This window comes from Pteropus vampyrus, unplaced genomic scaffold, assembly GCF_000151845.1.
Source record: "Pteropus vampyrus isolate Shadow unplaced genomic scaffold, Pvam_2.0 Scaffold1395, whole genome shotgun sequence".
Lineage (NCBI taxonomy): Eukaryota > Metazoa > Chordata > Mammalia > Chiroptera > Pteropodidae > Pteropus > Pteropus vampyrus.
This window is the reverse complement of record NW_011890176.1, coordinates 33088-59715: the sequence shown is the minus strand read 5'-3', so window position 1 is coordinate 59715 and position 26628 is coordinate 33088. Positions and strand designations below refer to the sequence as shown.

The 26628-nt window shown below is 36.9% G+C and overlaps 1 protein-coding gene and 1 non-coding gene across 3 annotated transcripts in view; both read right to left on the bottom strand.

The window, feature by feature from the left end:
* Positions 1-1333: 1333 nt before the first annotated feature.
* The window catches only part of UBE4A (ubiquitination factor E4A), a 30988-nt gene continuing 5693 nt past the window's right edge, over positions 1334-26628 (bottom strand). Inside the window, exons 3-20 of one of the 2 annotated variants that reach the window (XM_011386395.2) lie at positions 23593-23766; positions 22705-22817; positions 21779-21931; positions 20831-20990; positions 20394-20596; positions 20000-20191; positions 18757-19090; positions 17491-17611; positions 15616-15920; positions 14450-14582; positions 13226-13413; positions 11681-11781; positions 11453-11566; positions 9898-10072; positions 7705-7885; positions 7123-7270; positions 5410-5567; positions 1334-4194 (exon numbers count right to left, since the gene is read on the bottom strand). In XM_011386395.2, coding sequence (XP_011384697.1) covers positions 4068-4194; positions 5410-5567; positions 7123-7270; positions 7705-7885; positions 9898-10072; positions 11453-11566; positions 11681-11781; positions 13226-13413; positions 14450-14582; positions 15616-15920; positions 17491-17611; positions 18757-19090; positions 20000-20191; positions 20394-20596; positions 20831-20990; positions 21779-21931; positions 22705-22817; positions 23593-23766 — 3080 coding nt within the window. In that variant the 3' untranslated portion in view covers positions 1334-4067. Of the gene's footprint in view, positions 4195-4300; positions 4513-5409; positions 5568-7122; positions 7271-7704; positions 7886-9897; positions 10073-11452; positions 11567-11680; positions 11782-13225; positions 13414-14449; positions 14583-15615; positions 15921-17490; positions 17612-18756; positions 19091-19999; positions 20192-20393; positions 20597-20830; positions 20991-21778; positions 21932-22704; positions 22818-23592; positions 23767-26628 lie in introns of those variants that run through there. The other variant, XM_023526618.1, reaches the window with a different exon arrangement.
* Positions 6599-6671, bottom strand: TRNAE-UUC. The gene has a single exon. It is a non-coding gene; the product is annotated as a tRNA-Glu (tRNA).

The following is a 26628-nucleotide window of genomic DNA, read 5'->3' as shown; positions in this document are numbered from 1 at the left end:
GGATTGGAATCCAATTCCCCTAATTCCCTAACCAGCCACAAGGAACTATTGCAGATATGAAGAACAAAGTCACATTTATTGAGGGCTTCCAGTATGCCAGACATTTTGGAATTTAAAGAAAACCTGTATATTAGTGTCCCCATTTAACACGGGTTTTGACAAAAAGCCACAGTTAGCGGCAGAGTTGGGGGATCTGAAGAGGTTGCAATCTGAACAGAAGGGACATCATTCTCAGATTAGACATGGTGATCTGGGAAGATTTCCTAGAGAAGGAGATCTCTGAGTTGATGTAAAACAACAGCTATATACCTCAGAGTTGAAACTTTATAATTTAACATGACTGTAAAAAAAAGATGTTAGGAAAGTGGCATTTGATGAGAAAAACAGAATTAATGTACCCTGGGGAAGCCTGAGCAGAAGTAAAACTGACTGATGTAATGGTTAGAGGGAAAGAAAAACTAGTAGCCGAGAGCAGCATTTTTCTCAAGATAAGTCAATTAAGGATGAGAAAGTCAATTTGGAACTATGGAAGCATTAGCTAGACCAGTTTCAAAAAACAGAAGCCTGAGGAATGAATGAATATGGCTATAAAGGAAAACAAGTCAGAAAACCAAATAGAAATGTGGAACTCAAGGGAGATTGAAGATAGAGAAGGGGATTGACAAAATCTCTGATGAGGCAGGAAAGAAGGCTGGAGGAATTGGAGCAGCCCTGGAATGGTGGGGCCTTTTCCACAGATGGGATGATGAGAGAATTTTGAAAGTGGAAATTCTGTTACCTTTCCAGTGCAGGAGAAGATCATCTGAGTGTAAAGGATAAGTGGGAGGGTGGGAAAGAATTGGAGTTTCTTCAAATAGCTGGAATAGCTGTTAGGGACACGCAGAAGGGTTATTGGGCAACGTTAGAAACCACAAGTTTGTGGCCACATCACTCTAAAGATTGTGTCATTTTTCTCCAGTAGTAGTCTGTAGCTTGAATATTAAAGCAGAGGGGATGGTTTGGTTAATTTAGGCTGAGGTCTTACATGGCAGAGGTACAGCAACAAGGGGCAAGAAAGGGAATGTGACAGTAAATGATTAAAATGAAAGATCTGGGGTTTAGGCCAGATGAAACTGAAGCCAAAAGTTAACTGATAAAACATGCCCAAGACTCATCTTCTGAAGGTAACTCCAGGGTCCAGAAATTATCTGATGTGGTAAGGCAGGTTAGGTCAGCCAGGTCACAATTTGAAACTACCTTTAACAAAAGTGAAGGTCAGAGTCTTCTAAGTTTCCAGAGGGATTTCTGAAAATTGCTAGTAGCCTTTAATACTGTAATAAAGTGATAACAAAGGTAAGTCAGGTGTTCATTTATTAAATACAGGCTTTTAACAAATACCCCCAGGCGAGTTTGACAAGAAATTACTTTCCTGGAATGTTTCAAAATACAGCTATGTTGATCAAGTTTTATTTCATTCAAACTTTTTGTTGTTCTTCATTTTCTTTGTTTCTAGGGTGTTTTCCTGTTTAGCAGTTAGAGCATGTGCATTATTTCCATCAACAGGGCAGCATCAGCCTCTAGTTGGTAAAGGTACCCAGTAGACTTCTGCTCTGTGCAGTGGCTGCTTAGCAACCAGTATCACATAAAGTAATGAAGCTTTTGTAGAGTGTGATACCAAACAGCAACTGGCACCTGCACTTGCACTATTAAAAAACCTTTAAAATTTCTTTCAGTTTTTACTGAATATCCATTAAAAAACCATATTAAAAAAACAAACCCAGATTGCTTGATAAAACCTAATTTTCCAAGTTTAGTATTACCCTCTTAGCAATATTAGAGCTGATTAGAGTCTTCATTTTCCTATCATATTCCAGCAAAGCCAACACATAAAACTAAATGTCAGGAAGTCTGCCCTAATAGATTTAGGGCTGCTTCTGAGTTCAAGATGACAAAATACCTCTTTATAAGCTTCTAAGTGCATATACACATTGTGTTTTATGAAGATGATAAATTTTTAGTCTCATTTTTGGGATGTTTTTAAATTACTTCAAACAAAGAAAAAAGGCACAGAGGACACTTGGTTTCTTACCAATAGTGGCCTTAAGCCACACACTTGCCTTCGTGATGAGTTTAAAGATATATTCAGCAGCAATAATGGTGCCATAGCCATTCATAAAAAGTTCCAGGAAAAGGGTTTAAAAGAAAAAAAGCTTACCAGAAAAGGCTTACAATCTGAAGACTAAATACAGAAGTAGAATACAGACACAGATACAAGAGGCAGCATAGAGGTTATTAACTAGAAAGCTGCTGGGAACAGCTTGCCTTCTGAGGTTTCGTGGTCATTTCTCCTCTAATTTTCTCCTATAAAACTCTGGTCTTTTCCTCACTTCTTTTAAAAATGAAAACATCCTATTAGATTGGGTTTGGAAGATAAATCCAAAAAGGTAGAAGCTTAGTTTATAAACAGTTCATTCTAAGAGAAGTAAAGGAGAATAAAAAATATGTCATGAAGCTCATTTTAAGAAAATAAAAAAATTCTCCCAACCTATGCCTTAAAGGCTCAGGGAGCACACTGACTTAATATCTTATTCTCTGGCATCTGTAAGATTCACAGACTTCTTTTTTCATTTACATGCACAGCAATAGGCAACATCTACTTTGTATCTAGTGTGGGATGCCCTCTAATTTGTGACTTTCCAGATGATACCATCAAAAACACATCAAGGAATGTTTACAGAACCTTGGAGTATCACAAAACTGCCATCTTATTTAAAAGATGTCATGGTTAATGATAATGTCCTCTTAATGAAGCAATGACCCCTGTTTCTAGATCATACCACTTTTCTTATCACTTATATCTTTGGGCTTAGTGGAACAGCATGTTAAGCTGAACAAATGAGTAGGGAACCCAAGCTCAACTTGTAAAAGTGGGGTCTAGCCACCTACTAACTACTAAGTGGGTATTTAAAATGGTTTGTGGACAAGGTTGTGCTCAAATTCCTACTTTGTTAATTGATGACGTAAGAGTGAGTTAGAAGCAGCTCTTAGAATTAAGGTTAAAAGCCCAAACATTAACTATATATATTTTATAGTCTCAGAATTTTGTCTAGAATAAGTGTGTTAGTGGTCACACACTGTATACATCTTACCATGAAAGAGATAAAGTGGCAGTTTACACTAGACCAATATGAAAAAAGCACATAGTGTGTGTGTGTGTATACGTATACAGACACACATATATAGTGTTGATAGTAATGTTTTAAAATAGCATTTTTTTCCTGCTCACAATATTTGTTGCCCAATTTTTCAACTCAAGCAACAGATTTCCATAAGCTAAAAAGGGTCCAACAACCTCCTTTATTCTTTCACCTCAGAATTTTTTGAATAAAGTGTCAAAACTGCAAGTTTGTCTTGTTAATCCCCCTAAAAATATTGCAGAACTAAGTTTTCTGCAGTAATGACAACCCCATGGGAGTGTCCTCCAAGGTATCTTTTGAGTTATGAGATAATACGAAATTAAGAACTGTCAACACAATTGTGTAAAATTCCTTTTTTTCATTTCAACTATCATCATATTCAAAGTCTACTCAAACATCAAGGTATCTGCTTTTATGTAAAAGGTTGTTCTGTAACACTGCAGAACTGTAACAAGGAAAAGAGCTGAAGTCCAGGTCATGCAGACTGATAAATACCTTGATAACACAGGACTTTATGCTATCAGCTGTCACTGAAATAGGTGACATCATAGACTTACAAGCAGTGCTCACCAAAGATGTTTGAGTAGTTACTGAAGAGAAATAGTAAGGTGGCAGGAAGTTTTAGTATTTGAAGTTAATATAATGTAAGGTAGGAAAAGGAAGAAGAATAGGAAAAGAGCAAACAAAGGATAAAAATTAGTGATTTCTAAACTTGGTGATGCTATAACTATAATTGTAAAGTTCTTAGGAAACTTAATTATCATAATTTGAGCAAGAGCAGTTTTCTAATTTAGTAAAGAAAGACAAAAAGGAACAGAACCAGAGAGAAATCACAAACAATTGTTTATCTACACTCTGGGGTTAGTTTTTGGTTTGCTTAGGTCACAGTATTTATTCAAGTTGCTCCTTTTGTTGTTTCCTCTCTGCGAGCCACCGTTGGATTTTTTCTTTTAGTTCTGTGTTTGGCCGGATCTGGTCCATGGTGAGGGGACTACGGTTAAAGGGATCTGTTTGGTCACTAGGACAAAAAGAGAAAGAAAAATGGGTTATTTCCATAAGTTCTAACATCTTAAGCAAAAACAGAACACTTGGAGAATCTCACTTTGAGAATGAAACTAGAGTGCATTATAACTTTGAATCAAGTGCTGACTTGAGGTTAGAGAGAATGAGATGAGAGAGAATGATTCAGATTTTTTTTTTTTTTTTGCAGATTATTTAGCTACTTTGTCTTTTTGCTTCTTAACAAACTTTATCTCAACATTGTTGTTCAGATGATAAGTGATTCGATTTTCCTCAGGCAGAGACCCTGTACACTCATGCCAGCATGAAGAGCTGTCTGTATTAAAAAAAAAAAAAAGAAAAAATAAGAGCTGCCTGTAGTTTCGGTGACAAACTCTCAAAATAGAAATAAATTAACTGTTAAAGGATAAAGCCTTATAAATTGACACTATTCGGTAAGCTGATTACTATACAAGTAAATGAAGATTATGGTTTCCTGACAGTCAAGGTTTACAACATACTTTAAGGGCTAATATATTTCCTTTTTTTAAATTCTGAGGCCACAATAAAATATAATTTTTCACTGACACTTTGAAAAAGACATACCACCTAGCACAGCATCATGCATGTAGTGAATGTTTAATATCAAATATCATGAAGTAGAAAATCCTTTTTTCCCTAATATTTTAAAAATAGTATTTCTTTGAATTTGGGTCAACTTACATAACTTAATTTTAAATAGGTAGAGTCTCTTTGTACCTATTTCTACATAATGCTGCACTTAAAGCAGGCATGCTGGGGAAGATTCTGGACACCATGGCTGAGTACAACAGCAGTAGTAGAATGTGGATTAACCCATTTGATGAATATAGTATGAAACCTGAATTTTAAAAAACCTGTCTTTTATATTTTTATAACTAAAATAAAATTAAGACAATTTTCAAGTCAACTGATACTCCAGGTTGACATATTTTATAACATATGTTGACAGAAATTATTTCCTTAAAGAAGGAGATAAGGTTAGAATCAGCGTTTCTCAACAGAGTGTCTTGTTTTGGATATTTTAAATCCTTAACAATCAAGTGATACAACTCTACCAATGCCACCCCAATACATTAATCAACAATATGGGGTACCTACTGTGTACTGTACTGTATTAGAAATCTGAGAGAGAAAATGACAGCAAACGATCACACATCTGTACTCTTCAGGCTGCTTTTTTGGGCTGGCATACCTGAGCAAATGTCTGGCAATGGTGGATCTATCCACAGTGACTCTGGAAGATGGCAGCACCACAGGATCAGACATCAGTGTGCTCATGATGGGATCCAGAAACTCATCACAGGCATCTGCATAGGTCTCCTCTTCCTGTTGTTGGAGGTCTGCTAGAGACTGAGCACAAACACCTGGTAGTTGAGGTGAATTCAGAGAGCAGCTGAATTCAAACTGCTCAACGACCATATCTTAAAGCAGCAGTCCCCAACCCTTTTGGCACCGAGGACTGGTATGCCATGAGAATCTAATGCCTGATGATCTGAGGTGGAGCTGAGGTGGTGATGCCAGCGCTGGGGAGCAGCTGCAAACACAGATGAAGCTTCACTCACTCACCCGCTACTTACTCCTGCTGTGTGGCCCGGTTCCTAACAGGCCACGGACCGATACCGGTCTGAAGCCCAGGGGCTGGGGGTCCCCTGCCTTTAAGGGTCAGTAATAACTATTTATAGTGATGGTGACAAGTCTCAGCTTTATTTTCTAAACAAGCCAAGATGGATATTACAGGAGCAAATTTAGCATTCAGCCCCCAACTCTGAAACTTCAATTTGGCTCAGTGGCTAGCAGTTATGACTAAAAATGGGTTCAAGTGTTAACAAGAAAAGAAACACATCACATACATCTTTCTGGCAACAATCCTGTTGTAATTGTCATAATTCAAAAGGGGAGGGGATAAAGGGTTATTATTTGAATAATTACAGAGTCACTCATGCAGTCTGTGTATGAAAAGCAGTTTCCGGTTTTAGATACAAACAGGTATAGGAATTTAAAAGTGGCTTTAACGTTTGATTACTTCATGACTCTAGTTCCTCAGGGCCCCACATGGCTAAGCTCTATGCAAAGATAAAGCCCAATTCAATAAATAACTCAATGAAGGGAAGATTGATATTAACAAGGAAGGTTTTCTATTAGACTCTGTGCCATGATTTTCCCTTCTTCATAACTAATAGAGCTCTGTCACACTCTAGCCAAAAGAATTAGCTAAAAATATAATATTTTAACCTTTATTTTATTTTATTATTATTTATGCCTACAGCATCTGGTCTTCCTAGGTGGTCTCCCATGCAAGTACTAACCAGGCCCGACCCTGCTTAGCTTCTGAGATTAGACATCAGGCTTGTTCAGGGTTGCATGACCATAACCATGGATTGTGGCTCCACTGGGGCATGAACTCAGGACCTTCTGCGTGAAAAGCAGATGTGCTAACCGCTACCCTATGGAACCACGTCCTAATCTTTAAAATATATGGCTATTCCCATATAAACCAACTACTAAACTACAGAGAACAGAGAAAAATCATTAAAAAACAATGACTAAAAACCACTCATCTTGAATTTTATTCTAAAAAGTTCTTCTGTATTAACGTCATAGATTTTAAAATCCAATGGTAACACTGCAGAAAAGTTTTCATGAAAATAGACAACAAAATCTGTACATTCTTCTCTTCTTAGTAGAAGCTTCTTAAATCAATTTTCTGTTCCTACCCTCATGCTGAAAACAGTAGTATTACGAATACAGTAGTTCTAGTTATTGACTGACCAGGAAGAATCATGTTTATATTTTCTCAAGGCAATGCTTCTCCACTGCCCGTGAAATAGGGTAAAAAGCAGAATAGCTGAATAGACAATGTGATTTTTATTGAACATGTTAGTAAACAAATTATCCTCCTTCTCACCTTGATTCTCTCTGCTAAGTTGCTGAAAGCCACAATCATATTTCCAGGCTTATTTATTTTCTTTAGGACTCTGACTGTCTGTGCAAAGAGAGTTGGGGAATAGGAACGCCCATCCTTGGGCACCGTGGCACAGAAATTCTCCTCATCCCTGGAAGAATCAGCATCAGAAATAAACAGAGTATCAGAGGGTAGGTCAATGAGGGAGATAACAAGCTGACTGAGAAATGAGGTTCCCCTTCACTTATATGCCGTGAATATTCTCTTGATATAGAAAGATTTCTTCTAACTTTTAGGAAAGAAATCTATCAAGTTCTGTGGCCTTAAAAGAATACTGATTTTCCAAACAACCAGCAGAATACCTTTGCACAGATCAAGGCAGAATGTTGGAAATTCTAAACAATGCCCCACAGATCATACAAAATCTCATTACTTAAAACTATAGAGGATTCTTTCATCGATCAACTAGACATGAATGATTTCTTTTCTATTTCCACATAATTACCAACCAGTCATTCCATTATCAAAACCCCAAATTAAAACATTAACATCCCCTCTGGCTTGCCCAATTTAAATCTCGGATACCCAAGATTTAAGTAGATAGTGCATATATCTGATACGAGCTGTTGGGGTTTGAAGTCAAATTCACTGAAGTCCTTGACTTTTAAGGCCCCCATTTTGGGGCCAACCAGGTGCTGCAGGAAGTAGTTCAGCATTGAAATGATGCGCTCAGCCAGAAAAGGATGCACGAAGAGCGATTTAATCTCTGGAAAAAAAGCCAAAATCAATGAAAACTCAATTTATAAGCAATCATTTACTTATGTCTTAGAATTTTACTTGGAGACCTCTTGGGACTACTTTTTTTAAAACTGATATAAATAATAAATTTTTATTGCAGTAATATTAGAAATTATAGACTAGCAAAAGCAAACAAAATAAAATACAAAAACTACCACCAAGAAATAAACACTGGTAACATTTTGCTAATACACTTGGCCCTTGAACACAGGTTTGAACTGTGTGGATCCACTTATATGCAGATTTTTTTCAATAAATACTGTAAATGTTCTCTTCTTCACGATTTACTTAATAACATTTTCTTTTCTCTAGCTTACTTTATTATAAGAATACAACATATAACATGTATTACATACAAAATACGTGTTAATCAACTGTTTACATTATCAGTAAGGCTTGCAGTCAACAGGGGGCCATTTAGTAGTTAAGTTTTGGGGAGTCAAAAGTTATATGTGGGTTTCTGACTGCAAGAGGGGGTACCCTTAACCCCCATGTTGTTCAAGGGTCAACTGTATATATTTTAACATAATTTTGTGAGTTTGTTTGCTTATTTTCAGAGAACCTATCACTAAATCTTTCTAAACTCTCCACCAGAAATGTAAAATTCTCATAAGATCATTTCTAGCAGTTTTGCACTTTTGGAAATGTTCTTTCTGGAAGCTTCCATCTATCACTCTAATCTGGACTCCTTGCTTTATAGGTCTGCTGTATGGTGGTCACACACAAGCTCCTTCTACCAGAATTCTGGGAACTTCCTTTGCATCTCTCTCATGGGATTCCACCTTCCTCTTTTGGGTTTATTCCCTCATTATGATGGAGCGTATCTCTTTGTAGCTGCTCAAGAGAGATTAAACTGAAAATAAATTTGATACTTTCATGTCTGAAAATGTTCTTATATTCTACCCTCTAACAGAATTGATAGTTTGGTTGGCTATAGTATTCTAAGCTGAAAAAAATATTTCCCATCAGGAATGTATTCCAACTTCAAATGTCATCGTAAAATTCAAAGATATTCTGATACTTAAATCATTGTACATGACTTTTCCTCTGAGACCTTTTAGGATCATCTCTTTACCCTGATTTTCTGAAATGTCAAAATGATATACCTTAGTGTGGGGTTTAAAAAATTCCCTGCACTGGACACTTGGTGGCTCTTTCCAATTTAGAGGGTTTTAATCTTTGGTGATTTTTTAGTGTTATTTCCTTGATAATTTCCTCCCTTCTAATTTTCTCTTTTGAGACTTCCAAATTGATCTGTTATTTTCTTATCCTTTTTCTTCTAATTTCTCTTTCTGTTCTACTTGCATTGAAGAGTTCCTTGAATTTATCTTCTGACACTTCTACCGACATGCTGTATCTTCTTAACACTCCGAGATTATAAAGCTTTAATTTTTCATTTATTATCTGTGTTTCACAGTAGAGGATTTCTCAAATGTGTGGTGATCCTTGGTTATTTCATGTGTAATCAACATAAAAAATTATTAATGAGAAATAATTCTTTTTAAAATACTAGTCCTGCAGTGTGTACTTACTTATAACACACTTTAATTCAGACTAGCTACATTTTAAATGCTTGATAGCCACATGTAGCAAGTGGCTAATTGGACAGTGCTGCCCTAAGGGAATGGAAATAAATATCTCTGTTTGATCTACTGCATTTAACAAGAGTTAAAAATATTTTTCTGCTTAATAATTCTCCCAATCTCCCCAGAAATATTTATACTGCTAACTTGTCCTTAAGAAAAATGATACCAACTTATACTTTCTGGTAGCTGTGTAAGGTGGCCATTTCTTCATTTCCATGCCAACAATGAGCATCATCATTCTTCCTGAAGCTTCTCTAATGATTCATTTCCCACTCAGACTGTGAAGGATATTGTCACCAGAGTCTGAAGTCTTAGTTTCAGCTGAGCTGATACCTCAAATGATGTAGAACTTGACCACTACATGTTTTGGGAAAGCACTGCTTTGTTTCCTTACCTGATGTCAGAAAGGCAAGGGTACCAATTGTTTCATTGGACATGATGTTATGGAAACGTGCTAGCTGTCCAAACATCTGTAGGCCCGCTTCCTTCTCTCGGCGGGCTTCTGGAGTCAGACTATCCCATTCACCTCGGTCCTTCTCAATCTGTTGAATCTTTATCTTGCTCAAATACTACAGAAACCATAAGTAGAATGTATCAAAGAAGAAAGTGTGGTTGAAGAGAAGATGATATTTAAGAAGTCCTATTTAAAATCTAGTCCACTAAGCTGGGAAAATAAGGGACTATGGAGCATAGGGCTGAAGCTTTAAAAAAAAATTATGGAGAAAAAAGAAAAGAAAAAAAATGTGGCTCCGTATAGATTTGCTTCAGCCTGGGTAGATTTTATTGGTAATTCCCCTAAAAATATTGAAGTCTGTGAAATAGAAAAGACGATAAATAGTATAATATATGAAATCCAGGCAAAAACAAAAAAGTCTACAGTGACAAAAAATTTGAATCCTTCCTGAAATTTGGAAACAAAACAAAACAACCCCCAAAACTGCTTATCAAAAAACAAAGCTTCATCACATATGCAGGATATCCGGAAGAACCTTATTTAAAACCCTCTCCCTTGCTGTTGTAGCAAATGTGTTAAACTTACAGTCCCATAAAAATGTCATCTGGGTCATTCTTTGTGTTACATAGCTCTTGCTTCGAAGGGTCTATTTATTAAGGACTTGTTCTTGTTTTCTAGGAAAATCTATTTAAAATCTTAAAGTAACAGATTATGAAAAAGAGGATACTTTTCTCGCAAATTAACTACAAGTTGCTGGGAGATCGTTAATCAATATGAGGAGCGCATGGCTGTCCAAAAGGCCACCCTCATGATCTATCTGTTTCATCTCCCTTTGGATTACCGCCCTATTTTATATGTCGTAGATAAGGGAATTTTTTATAGGAGCAACAGGCAGCTCCATAGGGATGGTTAAGGATCTGATATACTAAAGGATCTAAGAGGCACCCAGCTGTATACTTTGTGAAACTCATGTTTCAAATATAGCTAGAGATTTGGGAGTCACTGGATAGATAAAGAGTATTGACAACTTGAAAAAATAATCCAAACTAGAGATTATTTTTTATAAAAATCAGAATCTCTTAGGAGAGAGGAATAAGAAATTGTCTTAGTGAGCCACTGTTACTGATATGTTGGGATGGAAAGAGTCACTGACCAACCACAAGATCCTGATTTCTTCTGCAGTGCTGGCCTAATTAGTTCTGCCAGTGTACCTTGGTTTGGCCTTATCATGCTTTCTTTTCCACTCTCTGCCAAAGTATCATTCTAGCTCTTGAGTCTTCAATGGGCCTTGATCTTGGTCTCTAATAGAACAATAACTATCAAGCTCTGTAATGGGAAGGTTGGCAATACACTATAGCAAATTTTTGGTGTCTAAGACTGGTACTAGAAGCATAAGAATTGCTCTATTATGATTAAGAGGTAAAAAGTATGCATTGGTCATAATTCGATGGTATAGGAACAGTTAAATCTTTTTGTTTGGTTGTTTTGTTTTTACCTGTATGGCTTCATCCAAAAGGAAGATGGCATCATTCATTAGCAGGTTAAGAAAGCGGAGAAAAAGTGGGGGATTCATGGCTTCCAAATTCTTAGAGGCATAGTCAGCCAAATCCTGTTAAGTCCCAGCCCAAGGGAAAACCGTTTTAGTACTGAACCACAACTTACGGGGGCTTATCTGAAGCAAAACTCAGACAACTCGGTTTTAGTTTTACAAAAACTCTCTTACCTTAATGCTTTCTCGATAGGTATCTGTTCCCCACATATACCTTAGGATGGGATACATGGGACGGCGATAATTAAACTTCTGTTCAAATTGATGGGGGTCTCCTGGAGTAAGGTAGGAGCAAAAAACCAGCAAAAGTGACATTATTAGAGAACAAGTAAGAGCTTATGTCTATGTGTAGCTATTTTTCTTTATTCTGAATGTGTCAAGGCTATTGACAAAATCTGCCTTGGGTGTTTATAAAGGCATAGAGTTATAGCCAAGGGTTTGCTTATTTCTTTACTGACAGAACAAGAGGGAGACAGATGTAAAGAATACCTTACACAGAAAAAGACAAGGACCAAGCTGTACAATAAAAGCCAAGGGAAACAAATGCTTCCACATCAAATGTACAGTGCTTATCAGACTCTGAATGAAGCCTTTGAGCTGGCCATTGTGGCAGTGACAGCCATGTGCAGAATGGGATACTAAGTAATCCCCACATTCTTCATAGATAATATGCCAACTAGGTTGCCAACTGGTTCTTGATTACTCTGAAAAATCAGGTCAGAAGCTAAAACTCTAAGGCTTATACTGCTTTTGACATACCAAAGGTACCATTAGAGCACTATAGGAAGAGCATGGGATATGGTGTCAGAAGACCCAGGTTTTCCTTCGGGCTCCACACAATGCAAGTCTATTAACCTTTTGCAATTTCCACTTCCTTAGAAATAAGACAGGAATTACAATACAACCTCTACTATTACAACCCTTTGGCTGATTTAATAGTCACATAAATGAGATAACTACAGCATTTTATTGTGCAACTTCTTATACATTATGAAGATTTGCATGTACTATCTCACTTACACATCACTTCAACCCATTTTACAAAAGAGGAAACTAAGGCGCAGAGGTAAGCAACTGACAAAGCCAAAATCCAAATACGGAAAGGCAGTCAATAAAATGTTAAATGTCTCTTTAAATGTTAGTATTTATCACTGGATAGTAGGACGTAGCCTTTAAAAGGGGTCATAAGTAACTGCTTAATATATCTTGTTTATTGGTTGAGATGGGGTACGGTTTACTCAAACAAAGCATCTCAAGGTTAGATCTCAAAAGGCCAAGAGAGAAAAGGAATATTGCCTGCTTTATTCTTAATCTAACAATTAGATTGTTAAGAGAGTTAGTCTGGATAAAAGACTATCTCAACCACCACCCTGTCCCATTATCCACTATTTTGAATTTTGAGGCAGAGAAAAATAAAGACCCAGATTTTAATTGGACAGCCTGATTTGTTTAGTACAATTTAATCAAGTAATATAATAAAGTTGAGGAGAGTACATCTTTTTGAGGATCTATGTTCTCATATATAAAATAAAGATAATATGGTAAAACTTTCTGGATGGTGACAAATGAGACAATGTAAAAAAAGCACTTATTAGCATCAAGGCTGGCACATAGTAGGAATTCAATAAATGATGGCTGATAACATTTTTCTGACATTCCAATACTGATCAAGCTATGAAACTCCGCAAGTATCAGCTTCTCAGTTCTAGATTGCTTTACCTGTAAATTCAATGTCCACGAAGACCTTGATTAGTGCTTCTGCAAGGTGGGGTGCATAGGGAAAGTTGCAGAACACACGCTTCCGATGGAACACACTGGATACCAAGGGATTTGGGGTCTGATCCAGGTGGGGCATCACTGCTTCCAACACCTCAGCCAGTTTGGCTCTGAGGTGGGGATTCTTCATCCTGCAAATAGTGCAGAAAACAAGCTGAGCAGGCAGAAATTTAACTACCAAATTCGTATAGCTATTCTCTCCACAGGAGGAGCCAAACATCCTATACCACCATTGCAGAAAAGAACAGGATTCTGCAGTTTTAAGTCTTTCAATTTCTGAGGGATAATGCAGGGGCTACTATTTAACTTTTGAGGTCATAGCTTACCAAGCATTAGGGTGAATGCTTAGGTTTCTTTTTAGTGTTTAGCCATTCTGCTTACTGCTCTAGGATAATGCATTATTTACTGCTTACTATTCTGTTTCATCTGGGATAAACTTGCCTTTTCAAGCTTTCTGAAGGCAAAGGCCAGAATATAATTATTCTACATTTCTTATAATGCATATTGTGTGTGCCTAATAAGTATTTGTTGACTTATGATTCTCCTTAGAGCTGCTCAGCTCAGTGAAGGACTGGCTTCTATCTACTTCTCACTGACATGGTTCCAGAGATCATGGATTTTTCCCTTTGTGTAGCAAATCTTCACTTATGTACACAGTTTGTTTCCTTTGGCCTAAGCACCAAAAAAATCAAGAGAAGCAACTCTACAGGTCAGTGAGTATCTTCCTTTGGGTAAGTGGACTGGAAGTTATGAATGAGAAGACCTGAGATCAGAAAGCATTTACCTAAGTTTACTGCTTGCTCACCCGACTCAGGATTTCAAGAGCAAACTTTATCATATAATTATTAGAAGATGATTAGCACCTGGCTGCCACTGGTAAGGTTTCTGGCATTAAGGTAATTATTTTAACCAGGGACTAGCAGTGGAATTCCCATCAGGTACCTTACATGCAAGTTCAAATTCTCTGTGGGCAAAGTCCTTTGCTTATCATGTTTCTCAACAGTGGGAGTTCTGGCTACCTAATAGGGTGGTCAGGTGATTCATTAATGTTAACACAACTGATGAAGGCAACCCCTATGACTCAGATTTGTTTATTTCTTGGTTTAGAAGTCTTCTAAACGCTTTGAAGCTCTAAACAGTGACAGGGTCAAACTTTTAGCACTTCACCTTTCTATGCTTCCAGTGAAAATGGTGATAAAGTAAAGAACATTTTCCAGGGAATCTGCTGATGTCTCCAAGATGTCATCGGCAAAGCGGCGGAGAAAGATGAGGAAATCGCCTAGGTTATCTGCAAAAAATTCTGAAAAAGAAGATATTCATTGGAATTAGCCAAACATCTGATTCTCTGTACATACAAATTCTACACTGTATTTAGTCTCCAGAATGGTCCTTGCCTCCTAATACTCAAGTCCTCTTCCAGGATAGAAGATACACCACCCTGAGGCATACAGAAGTGATGGTATGTTATTTCCATGATTAGGTTATAAAAGCCAACGGCTTCCATTTTGGTCACTTGATCTGGGAGAAGCCAGCTGCTATACTGAGCAGTACTAAGGAGAGACCATGTAGCCTGGAAAAGAGGCTGGCAAGCAACTGAGGTCTGCCAACAACCACATGACAACACCTGTAAGCAGATCCTCCAGCCCTTCTCGGGTCTTCAGATTCCTATGGCCCTGGTTGATAGCTTGGCTGCAAATTCATGAGAGATCCAAAGTCAGAACCATGCAGCTAAGCCACTTCTGGATTCCTGAAGCCACAAAAACTGTGTGAGATAATGTTGGTTATTTTAAAGTTGCTGTGTTTTGGGTTAATTTATTACTCTGCAATAGATGACCAATACAGTGATCAAGAACATATAATCTGATTTTGATGGACAATATCTGCCAACCTCTCACCAACATATATCTATCTATACAATCTCCCTTCTGGGTTAACAGGAGGTGATTACGACTAGCCCAGGGAGATTTAGATAAATTTCTAACTTGAACAACAAACAATATTAATGATAGAAACTAACATCTGTTAAAAAAAGTTACCATAGTTACTTTGCCAGTTAAAAATAGTTTCCTTAATGCCAGTTAAAAGCCTGACTTCCCTTAGTCCTTTGAAGACTATTTTTTGATATGCATAGCAGTGAAGACACAAGGCTGAGGAAAAAGCTGTCAGTTCCCCAATACTTTCACCAGTAGATATTATCCAAAAGTTTGAGTAGCTTCTTTAAAAATAGTTGAATGATAACTAAAGAAGGGTATTTTGAGGATTAAACTTCCAAAGTGACCCAGTTAAACTTGGATGGCTATAAATAAGAAGTTCCCAAGGGAGAGCCTCCTTACCTGGTACATAAGCCAAAGAACTGTAGCCATCTGGCAGAGGGAAAGTTAGCTCTATCGGCTGTGAGCCCTCATTGCCTATGGCCAGTTGAACTAGTAGAACGGCCATGGACACCTGCAAATTTAGGCAGTTTTGTAGCATCTGTGGCTCAGTCATAGCAGTCTTGGTAGAAAGATAGATGGTCATCAGTCGTTCAAACTGTTCACGGAGGTTGTCAGCAGCAGGACTAGAACTCTGCTGAGCATCCCGCCAAGCAACCTGCAGCCGATGCAGATTTTGGTTGATTTTTACCATCTGATCATGCAACCTGCCCCCAACAAAGCAGAAGAGACTGGGTCAGGAGGCTCATAAAGGGGCAGTCAAATATAGACCATTCCAGAAATACAAATTTTCATTTATTTATTCTAGTATTCTAGGCTGTAGGGAGCTGCAATTGTGATGACACAGAAGGCACTCACAAAGTTACTGACAAGACAGAGGTAGGGGGCCTACCACTGGGAAAATGTTACCAAATATTCAACATAATCGAAGCTAATTACAAATAGATAACAGCCTTCGGCTGAAATATACAATCCAAATAACAGTAACTTGGTTGAGCAAGGTGTCAAATGGGCTATTATTATGTCAAATAAATAACTAGTAGGTAAAGTACAAGACGCCCAGTTTATAGTTTGACAATAAATAAGTGCAATGACTGCACTTAGATGTGGTTATATGGACAATCTTCCCATGGTTAGAAAAGAACTAAGCTGGTGAAAAAGGACTCTAGATTAGTAATGACCACATGTAAATGAGTAGCCTGGAATGCAGCCTGAGAGCAGCAGCTTCCAGCTCTGTTGTTTAATATTACATTACTTTTCACAAAGGATCAGCCAAATGTTCTCTAATGAAAGGAAGACCCATAATTCAATGTTATCTCTATGTATACAGTCCAAAATCATCTTTGGCCCTGTAGATAATGTCTGGGGTTAACCAGCCTATATTGGTAAACTAGATCACATTTATTCCTGTGTTTGAATGCAGGCAGTTGAACAGGTTAAACACATGCTGAATTGTTATCTATTATCTTATTTAAAATGTCAATGACAGAAAAACTATGTAATGAAGAAATAATTTCATTTTCTCAGATACTTGCTAAGTTTTAAAAAGTGCTCTGTGTCAATTTAAGTATCCTGAGAAAGTATTAAAAATTGCTATCCTCCATACCACTTCCTATAGACTATAGCTATGAGGGAATAGCTGTTTTCTCCCATTATTTATACTTATAGTCACAATCGGCTAAATCAGAAGGGGGAAAAAAATCATAGAATGACATATAACTAGCTAGAACCACACCATTTTTGGAGGACAGACACTCTAATTCTCAAATTTTCACACTTCTAGAATTCTCTTTATCTCTGAAGTTTTACTGATCTTATTGGAATCCCTTATAAATATTTCTTTAATTTTGCCAATTTTGTTTCTACACCATAGAGTACAGCTTGGTCTTTTTTTTTTTTTTTTTTTTTTTTTTACTTCCAGCTTGGTCTTTTTTCACCAGGAGTCTTAAGTAATGAAAATTCAAGAGCAGAAAGTGAAATGTTAAAACAATTCCACTTTCATAGATGACAAGAGAAAGACAGTGATTTAAAAATTTGCAAGTGTAGAGAAAAGTACTAGTGTGTCTTTAACTTTAAAAAGTTTAACAGGTCAAAAATTAAAAATAAATTCAAGGTATCTGGACAAAGCCAATTCATGTAAACACAAATGTATATAATGCCCTTTCCTGTTGTATCCTAATGTGAGCCTTCAGCAGAAAGAGAGTATATATATAGACTTTCAACTTCCCAGTTATCAACCCAACTAAACAGTTCTTTCCTAGAGACATCAAGAGTTACCTGTGAAATCCCAAGTACAAGGTATACTCTGTCAGGACAAGGTTCTCTGTTACGAGGTTGTAGTTCTGGGGAAACTTTGGTTCCTGCACAGCTGGGATCAGACAGGTTTCTTTGTCCAAACCTCAAAGAAGTTGAAAGGAACAATAAGTGATTTGCTATAGATATCTATCTTGGTTACCAGTGTCCCGTTACTGTAGTTCAACTTCCATACTGCCAACAGTGATATATATATTTTTAAAGTAAATGTTCTTAAAAACAAATCTTATCACATTACTATTTCCTTGTCTAAAAATATATTTTGGCTTCCCACTGTCTATAGAAATGCAGTTAAATTTCTTTAGCAAGATCATGAAATCACCAAAAATGAAAAGGAATGATACATAACACTGTAGGTTACAAGGTTACAATGGATCATTTGTATCTATTTTGTGCTTCTGTATTTAAGATCTGCTTTTGAACGTGTATTATTTTTATAAGAGTTATAAAACTGGGAGGAAATATGTACGCCAAAATTAAGCATGATTCATTGTTAGTAGAATTATGAATGATTTTCTTTTCACTTCTCTGTATTGTTCAAACTTTTTCTAATCTGGTCCCAAATCTTCTTCTTCCCCAGACTCATTTCCTGCCATTCATTCCTCTACTCCTCCCCAGACCTACCCCTTGCTTTAGCACTGAGCTTCTCACTGTTCCTGAATCAAGCCTTTCTATAGCTTTGTACCTTTATAATTGTTATTTCCTCTGTATAAAGTGGGGATTCTTTTGCTCTTCTGCCTGATAAACCCATCTTTCAAGACTCACGTATGAAAACCTCCAACTTCTGTAGAATTTACTACTCACTCCTTCCTCTGTGCTCCCATACTTTAGCCCTACACATTATGATTATCTGTTAATATATCTGCCTTCTTCCAGAGTCTTTGAATTAAAAAAAAGGGACTGTACTTTATTCATTTTTTAAAGAATGAATGATACCCAAGGCTGGCAAATTCGGAGAGAAGGTCTCACTAAAGCACACATCTAAAAGCTACCAGTTTTATTTTTAAAAGTCTGTCCTTTAAAAATTTATTAAAGCTCTTCTTTCTGCCTCATCTTCTTTGAGAAAGAGGAACCTTTGTGAGAATGGATTAAGAAAATGAATGCCTTAGATGTCACACTCTCTTTCTCTCTCTCTCTCTCTCTCTCTCTCTCTCTCTCTCTCACACACACACACACACACACACACACACACACACACGCACAATTCTGGGAAGCCCAGTACTCCCCTACCTCTCATGTGTACATTTTTTATTTTTCGTTCTTCATCATTCAACTCCTTCAGAGCACAATAAGTGGGATTAAAGGTGAGGAGCCGAGAGGATCTGGGTTTGCAAAATGGCTGGCATAGCTTCAGGAGAGCAGCACCCAGATTCAGAAAGAAGGCATCCGAGGCATACATTTGGAAGAAGATTTCTGGCATCTGATTGGCCCAAATCTTGGTGCGGCCTGCATTTGCATGCAAACAGTTTCCAAGCCAGGACAAGATACAGTGTTTGGTTTCTGGAGAGAGCTGGAGTAAGTTCTTCAGCATCTGGTAGATCTTTTCATGGAACTGAGCCATGAACTGTTTAACCAGAAAACATAACCACAGAACATTCCAGTTTCACAATCCTAACATTTGTTACTCCCAAACCATAGCCGCTGACAATTTCCAAAAATATGCTAATCTTAATCTTTTCCCTCACTCTCCTTTACCTTATCCCCCAGTTCTGACTTAAAAAAAAATTTCTGGGCACTTATGATTTCCTGATGAGCTGCCAAACTGCAGACAGCATTTACATAGCTTTAGAGTAGGGATCAGTAATCTTTTTCTGCAAAGAGCCAGATGATGAATATTTTCGGCTTTGCAGGCCATATGGTTGGTCTCTGGTCCAACTATTCAACTCTACCTTTGTGGCATGAAATCAAGTCATAAACAACATATATATGAGAGGGCATGCCTGTGTTCAATAAAACTATTTACAAAAACAGATGGCAGGCAGGATTTGACCACTGCTGTAATTTGCAAACTTCAGCTTTAGAGTTGTGATGATGGGAGATTTAAACTACCCCCAATTCAACAATTTACTGCCTTATATTGGCCAGACTTCTATAATTTATGCTAAGAAGCCCAAATAAGAGGACATAGGTGGAAGTGGGGATAGGAAAAAAAAAGTTTTGGTTTATAGACTGGAATTCAGTCAGATTTTAGGAGCTAAAGTTATAAGAAATAGTTTGGTAAGAAAAATAAGAGTTAAGAGGAAGATAGGGCAAAGAATGGCAGCAGCTTATTCTTAAACTACACTAAAGTTTACCCTTGGCTCTTAGCGCATGCTAAGAAGAGGGTAATTTCTTTACATAATTATGGTAGAAAGCCAACCAGATCAACGTGCTTTCCCAAAGAGGCTCACGTAGCCTTATGTGCATCTGTATCCTGAGATAATTCTACTTAATCTAAGATCAGGGGGCTGGGAAACACAGTAAACAGTTCCACCTGATGGATATTGGCCTCTTGTACTTTGATCTCCTGGGGACTGGAACGAGATGGATTCAAGAAGTAGCCATGATTTTCTACTATGCCCGGAGTCTTTAATAAGCAGGAGATATTCAGGATTATTCCCAGCAAGGTCTTCTGGTACATCTGCCCATTGCTAGGGTCCTTGGGCTGAATGTATTCTACAAAAACCTGTAGAAGACAAGTTCAACTTATTCGTCTATAGAACGAGGTAAGTATGGTAGGGTGAGAGGGCCTCAAAGAGTTCAGTTTATACAACAACCAATTCATTTTCCTCTTATTCAATAAGTAATATTATAGTGCCCTCAGGATAGGGAAGCATAAAGTATTAAATATCCAGCTCAACCGTTTATATACCACCTTTCAGACCTACCTTTGCCATATCCTTTTGCCTAGTGAAATAGAGAAGAATATCCAGATATACATACAACAGGATCTGACAGAGTTCTAGATCTTTTATTCGGCTCAATAAAATATCAAACACTGGAATCATGACTTCTGGAAATGTTCGCACTTCTTCGTCCAATATCAAGGCTTCAATGACCTCTTCCAGAAACTCAGTAACATCTTCAAAATCTAACAAAAAGCAAATAAGAGAGAAAAAAAGGCCACAGGAATTTTTATATGCCTTTACACACTGGATCTTTACTCTTCTGATACTTTTGATAATTCCACTGATATTCAACCCCAAAGGTCTTCTCTAATTTATACTGGAACCACAGTGGCTCTGAGGCTTTCCGAAGCAATTACAAGAATTTTAAATTTGGAAATCAAAATGCAGAAGCCCACAGATCTTGCTTATATACTCACGGGCTCCTTGGATAGCTTCCAACATCAAATCTACCAGTTGCTCATAGATGTTTTGGTCAACATAGATTTCTGGAGTGAGGAGAACTGTTCGTGTATTGGACACTGTGAGATTCCTGCACTGAACTGCAAAAGGTAGCAGGTTCTCTGGAACTTTGGTAATCTGGAAACAGTATAAAGAAAAGAGGAAAGAGTCTAGTTTTATGACCTGGAACGAGGGTGGGCAATAGCAAAAAGAATGGAACAGACATTGTATCCCAAAACAATATTGCTCTCCTGTTGATGCTTGAAAATTCATGAGAGTTCATTCTTTCGTTTAAATAATCACCTCCCTGTTAGAATTCCAATCCTGGAAGTGACCGAGCTTAGCTTACTCTAATATTTACACATTACTGGAAATGAATTCATCAGACCTTTTTTTTTTTTCCAATTGTATTATTAGTTTCAAGTATACAGTACATTGGTTAGACATTTATATAGTTTTATGAAATGATCACCCTGATTACTCTGTCTTCCCTCTGGCTCTACACAGAGCCCTTACTACTGATTAGCTCAACTACTAATTTGTACTTCTTTAACCCTTTGCCGCTTTCTCCCAGCCCCCTGTACCTCTGCTCTGGCCGTCACCAGATTGTCCTCTATATTTGTGAATTTGTTTTTGATTAGTTTTTTTTGTTCCTATCAGATCTTTTTTTAAGGGTGTGATTTTTTAAAGAGGTTTGTGGAAAGAATAAGAGGCACTGGTTCATTGGAGAAAGGGGTGGTCCCTAAGCCACAGAAAGGAGATTAACATTTTAGAAGACAAACTAATAGTGCCTCTGATATCTGGTTCCAGATATACTATAATGTATATAAATTGATATAAAAGACACTGATCCAACTCTCTGGCTTACATGTTAACATCATCCTCAAGAGGACAATATAGTACTCAATGGGAATTATTATTATTACCTCTTCCTTGGCTCTTTGGAAGCAGGAATAAAGGTAACAAAAAATGTGACTCTCCCCCGCATCTCGATCAGCAGAGAGATTCAACGTTGTAGAAGAAGTCATGTTAATCAAGTGGTTGCCTGGATCTTGAAGTAATAAGCGAGCGAAGACGGCCTATTAAAAACAAATTTTAAAAAATGCTAAAGCATTGTTAAGTTAACCTTAGAACATTAAGATGTGAAAGGTAATTCTGACTCAGGTTACCGTGAGAATCACAGAATATAGAATGAAGGGGAAAATATGACCCAGTATCTTATGAAGCTCAAGTGTTTAGTATAGCCCCTTCCACAAAGTAAGCATTAAAAGAATATTTGTTGACTGGTGTAGAGAATCAGCAAGTAAATTTGTATGTGAAATTTACTACTGTTGGATTGCTGAGCTCACTCAGACTTATATAAAGATAAATTAAACATACAAAGTTAAACTACAAGTTGTGTCTTCCTTAACAAACTTACTCTTTTAATGTTAATTAGGCACTTATAAGGTAAATTGCCTGTTTTAATTTTGGAAAAGATATAAAGAAGAAAGGGACAGGCCTTGATCTTGAGAACTTAAGTCTAATATGTACATGAAAAAGCCACTACATGAGACAGAAAGTGACAATTCCCATAGGAGATGCATAGACAGATTATTCTAGGATCGCAGAGGACAGATAATAACTCCTACCTGAGAAGGCTTTGTAAATGAGATGGCATTTTAACTGGGTCTTAAAGGATAAGTGGATTTGGACATGTGGCCATTGTAGATAGGAAAATTCCAAAAGAGGAACACCATGAATAATATAAGAGATGGACGTAAGCAAAGTCACAGCTGGAGAAAGGTGAGCAGAGTTCAGCTGCATGGCTAATTTTTGCTGAAGGCATATATAAGGAACATAAGAATGGTACCTGCTCAACATTGTTCATATCAAGCCAGTCTTGATCTTCTAGGTCTACAGCCATTTCTTCTAAATACACACAGCGGCTGGGGATGCCATTCCCACTTTTCAAGCTTGGGTCACCTGGGAAATGGTTTTAATCTGGTACGTTAAGGATAACACTTCTGTTTTGTAACAGACAAATGATCCTGACAGCACTTCTCTTCAACTCCAAGTTAGACTCAGGTGATATGAGAATGATCTCGACATTCAAAGCAGTACGTAAAGATTTATATCTTAAAGAGCATGGGCTTGTTATAAACTTACCATCATGACATTTTAAGAGTAATTCCCAGACATCAGCACTAACTTTGGGTTTAACTACAGATAAGGCACAGAGGGAAAACACTGATACCACTTGAGGCTTTCACCTAAATGTTTAGGTCACCTCTTGAGAAGAGAATGGATTTGGCTACCATTCCTATTTTCCCTGTAGGGTAGTAAAGGCAAGTAGCTATATGGTCTAGCCCGTATCAAAATGGGAATGACAGTTGTATCTGTGTATAAATACTGATTTTAGATCACATCAAAAGCTTTACTGAGAGAAAAGGTAAACAGGGTTAAAAGGGGTCAAATAGTTGATTATGGAATGAAATCTAACTTTGGGTGAACACACAATGCAATCTATATACGACATACTGTTGAACTGTACACTTGAAACCTATTTAATTTTATTAATCAATGTCACCCCAATAATTTTTAAAATAATAAAAAAAGCTTCACTGAAATATAAGCTGTGTTCTAGGGAGTACGGTGGGTTTGTTTAACCATTAGATACAACAGGTTTCTAAGAGCAAGTCCCTAGCCCAAGCAGAAAGGGCAGAGTAATGAATAGACTGGCTGCAAGTCTGTAACTCACTGTTGTCCAGAGTAATGAGGAAGATCCTTTGGATCATGTGATTGATGTTGAGTTGCTCACATAATTCCTGCTGTGAACGGAATGAGCGGCTAATCTCAGCCACCGAGTAATCAAATTCATCCAGACTCTCTGACACACTATTATCTGAGTCATCCAGGCTAGCTGGGAGTTCATCTGTCAAAAAAGGTAAGCCATTAACAGTTACACTCCTCTCTTTTAAGACAGAACCAAGCAATGATAAATGTAATCAAAAGGAGGATAATTTTGGATGTGAAACCAGTTAATCAGCTGATTAGTGAACATCTCAAGTCAGGTAACATCTTTTTTACCTGATGTACATAACATTACTTAGTTTCAGGTGTACAACATAAGATTTGATGTTTGTATATATTATGCAGTGATCATCAAAATGTCTAGTTAACATCTGTCATCATACATAGTTACACTTTTTTTCTTGTGCTGAGAACTTTTAAGATCTACTCTTATCAACTTTAAAATATGCATTACAGTATTATTAACTATGTAGTCACCATGCTACACATTACATCTTCATGACTTATTTTATAACTGAAAATTTGTACCTTTTGATGCCCTTTCATCCATTTTACTCATCCTAACCCCTGCCTGTTCTTTGTATCTATAAAAATTTTTTAGATTTCACATATAAAGTGAGATAATATGGTATTTATTTTCCTCTGACTTATTTTATCTAGCATAATTCCTTCTAGGTCCATCTATGTTGTCACAAATGACAAGATTTTATTTTTATGACTGAATAATATTCCAGTGTATGTATATATCACATTTTCTTTATCCATTCATCTGCTGATGCACATTTAGGTTGTTTCCATATCTCTGCATTTGAAAATAACACTGCAATGAACATGGCGGGGTGCATGTATCTTTCTGAGTTAGTGTTTTTGTTTTCTTTGGATGAATACTCAGAAGTGAAATTACTGGGTCAAATGGTAGTTTTATTTTTAATTTTTTGAAGAATATACTATTTTCCATAGTGGCTGCACCAATTTACATTCCCACCAACAGTGCACAAGGTTTCCCTTTTCCCTACATCCTTGCCGACGCTTGTTATTTCTTACTTTTTTGATAATAGCCATTCTAGCAGGTGCAAGGTACTATTTCACCATGGTTTTAATTTGCAGTTCTCTGATGATTAATGATAACTGACTGCCTTTTCATGCACCTGTTGGCCATCTGTGTGTCTTCTCTGGAAAACTGTCTATTCAGATCTGCCCACTTTTTAAGTGGATTATTATTATTATTGATATTGAGCTGTATCAGGCAACATCTTAAGTACAGGATTCTAAAATCTCTGGCTAAATATCCTACCACATTTTACAAATCAAGAGTTTTATTCTTTCTATTCATAATTAATTATACTCCACATTGCAAAAATAAGCAACATCATTTCTCCTATAGAATTGTAGGAACAAAGAATTACCTAATAAATCAATATGACTTCAATTATTTTAAATGTCTTTTTCTTGATTTTAAGAGAATAGTTATTTTAATAATTCCAAATTGTACAGGAAAATATCATGTAAAAAGTCTCCTCTGAATCAGTTCCCTATGGACAACCCCTTAACTTAGCAAAGTGTTTCAGATTTTTTTCCTATCTTGGTGCTAATGTTTATTACCATGATTTTTAGTTTTTTTAAAAAAATAGGATCATTCTGTATCTACTTCTTTTCAGCTTGCTTTTCAAACGTAATCAGCACCAATATCTTTCTGTTAGGTCATTTATAGGCCACCTCATTCTTTTCAACAGCTGCATTGTATTGCATTATAATACACACTGTGATTTATGTAGCTACTTCTCAACTGCTAACATTTGGATTAACAATTTTTCATGATTTCAAACAATAATGCACTGAAAGTAACCTACTCTTTTTGTACACTTGCATGAGTATTTCTATAGGCTAAATTCACAGAAGTAGAACTGCTGGGTTAAGGAGCTTGAACATTTAAAAGTTAACATATACTAACAAATTACCTCAGAAATACTGCGCTAATTTAATGCCCACCAACAGTATATGAGAAAGTGCCTGTTTAAATCTTCACAAATTTCATAGGTAAAAAACTATCTAATTGTTTTAACGGGCATTTTTCTTATTATTGAGACCAGATTCTTTAATCATTTAATTATCGTATACAAATTGCTTGTTCACATCTTTTGTTACTCTTTTCCTATTGGTTAAATCCCTTTACTCTTTTATAAAGCAACCTGAAAGACTGCCTCTCAGAATGGCATTCACACTTTTATGAGTATAAAAGTAGTGCTGTTCACTAAAAGCCCCACCTGAGTTTGTATTGTTTTTTTTTTTTGCTACAGACAAAATGGTTATTCTGAAAGTCCAGGGAAAACTCTTGGAAGAGTTGCTTCAGTGTGGTGAGTTTAGTAAAAGTGAAGTTCAATATAGGAGGCCAAAGGTTTTGGCAGAGTATTAACTGCTAGTGGAAAACAGGTTAGACCTGGTGGCACAATAAATTCAGTATAAACAAACTAAGATGGTAAGGCACCAAAATAGCAACAGAAGGGCATGTATCTGATTTGTTCCCACAGCCTGGTGCCTACGATGCTTCCAATTCTAGCCAGCCTTATGTCTGTTTATAGCCAGAAGGACAAGCATTTTGTCACTCATATACTATTAAGTTTTCCTCTGAACTCTACGAGTGATGGGAGCTAAGAACCTATTTAGCAAAATTTCCCTGAATTGCATACTCACAAATTTTATTTTCCCCATTTCCTATTTTTGCTATTCCTCACTCTCCTTTCTCTCCTACGATCTCCTAAGGTTTCTCATTCTGTGCCTATATCTTAGAAATCAGGGGAGATTTCAGAGACTGAGATCCAGACATGACTCCTTTATCATGTTAAAAAGTCAGCATTAAGATACACTGCCAGTTTGTCTCCCGGCCTCTCTGCCAAGTGATTATAAATATATAAAAAAAAAAAGTCAGCATAATATTTATTACTCCCTTGCTTTGTCCACTGCTCTGTCTACTATTCATCTGTCT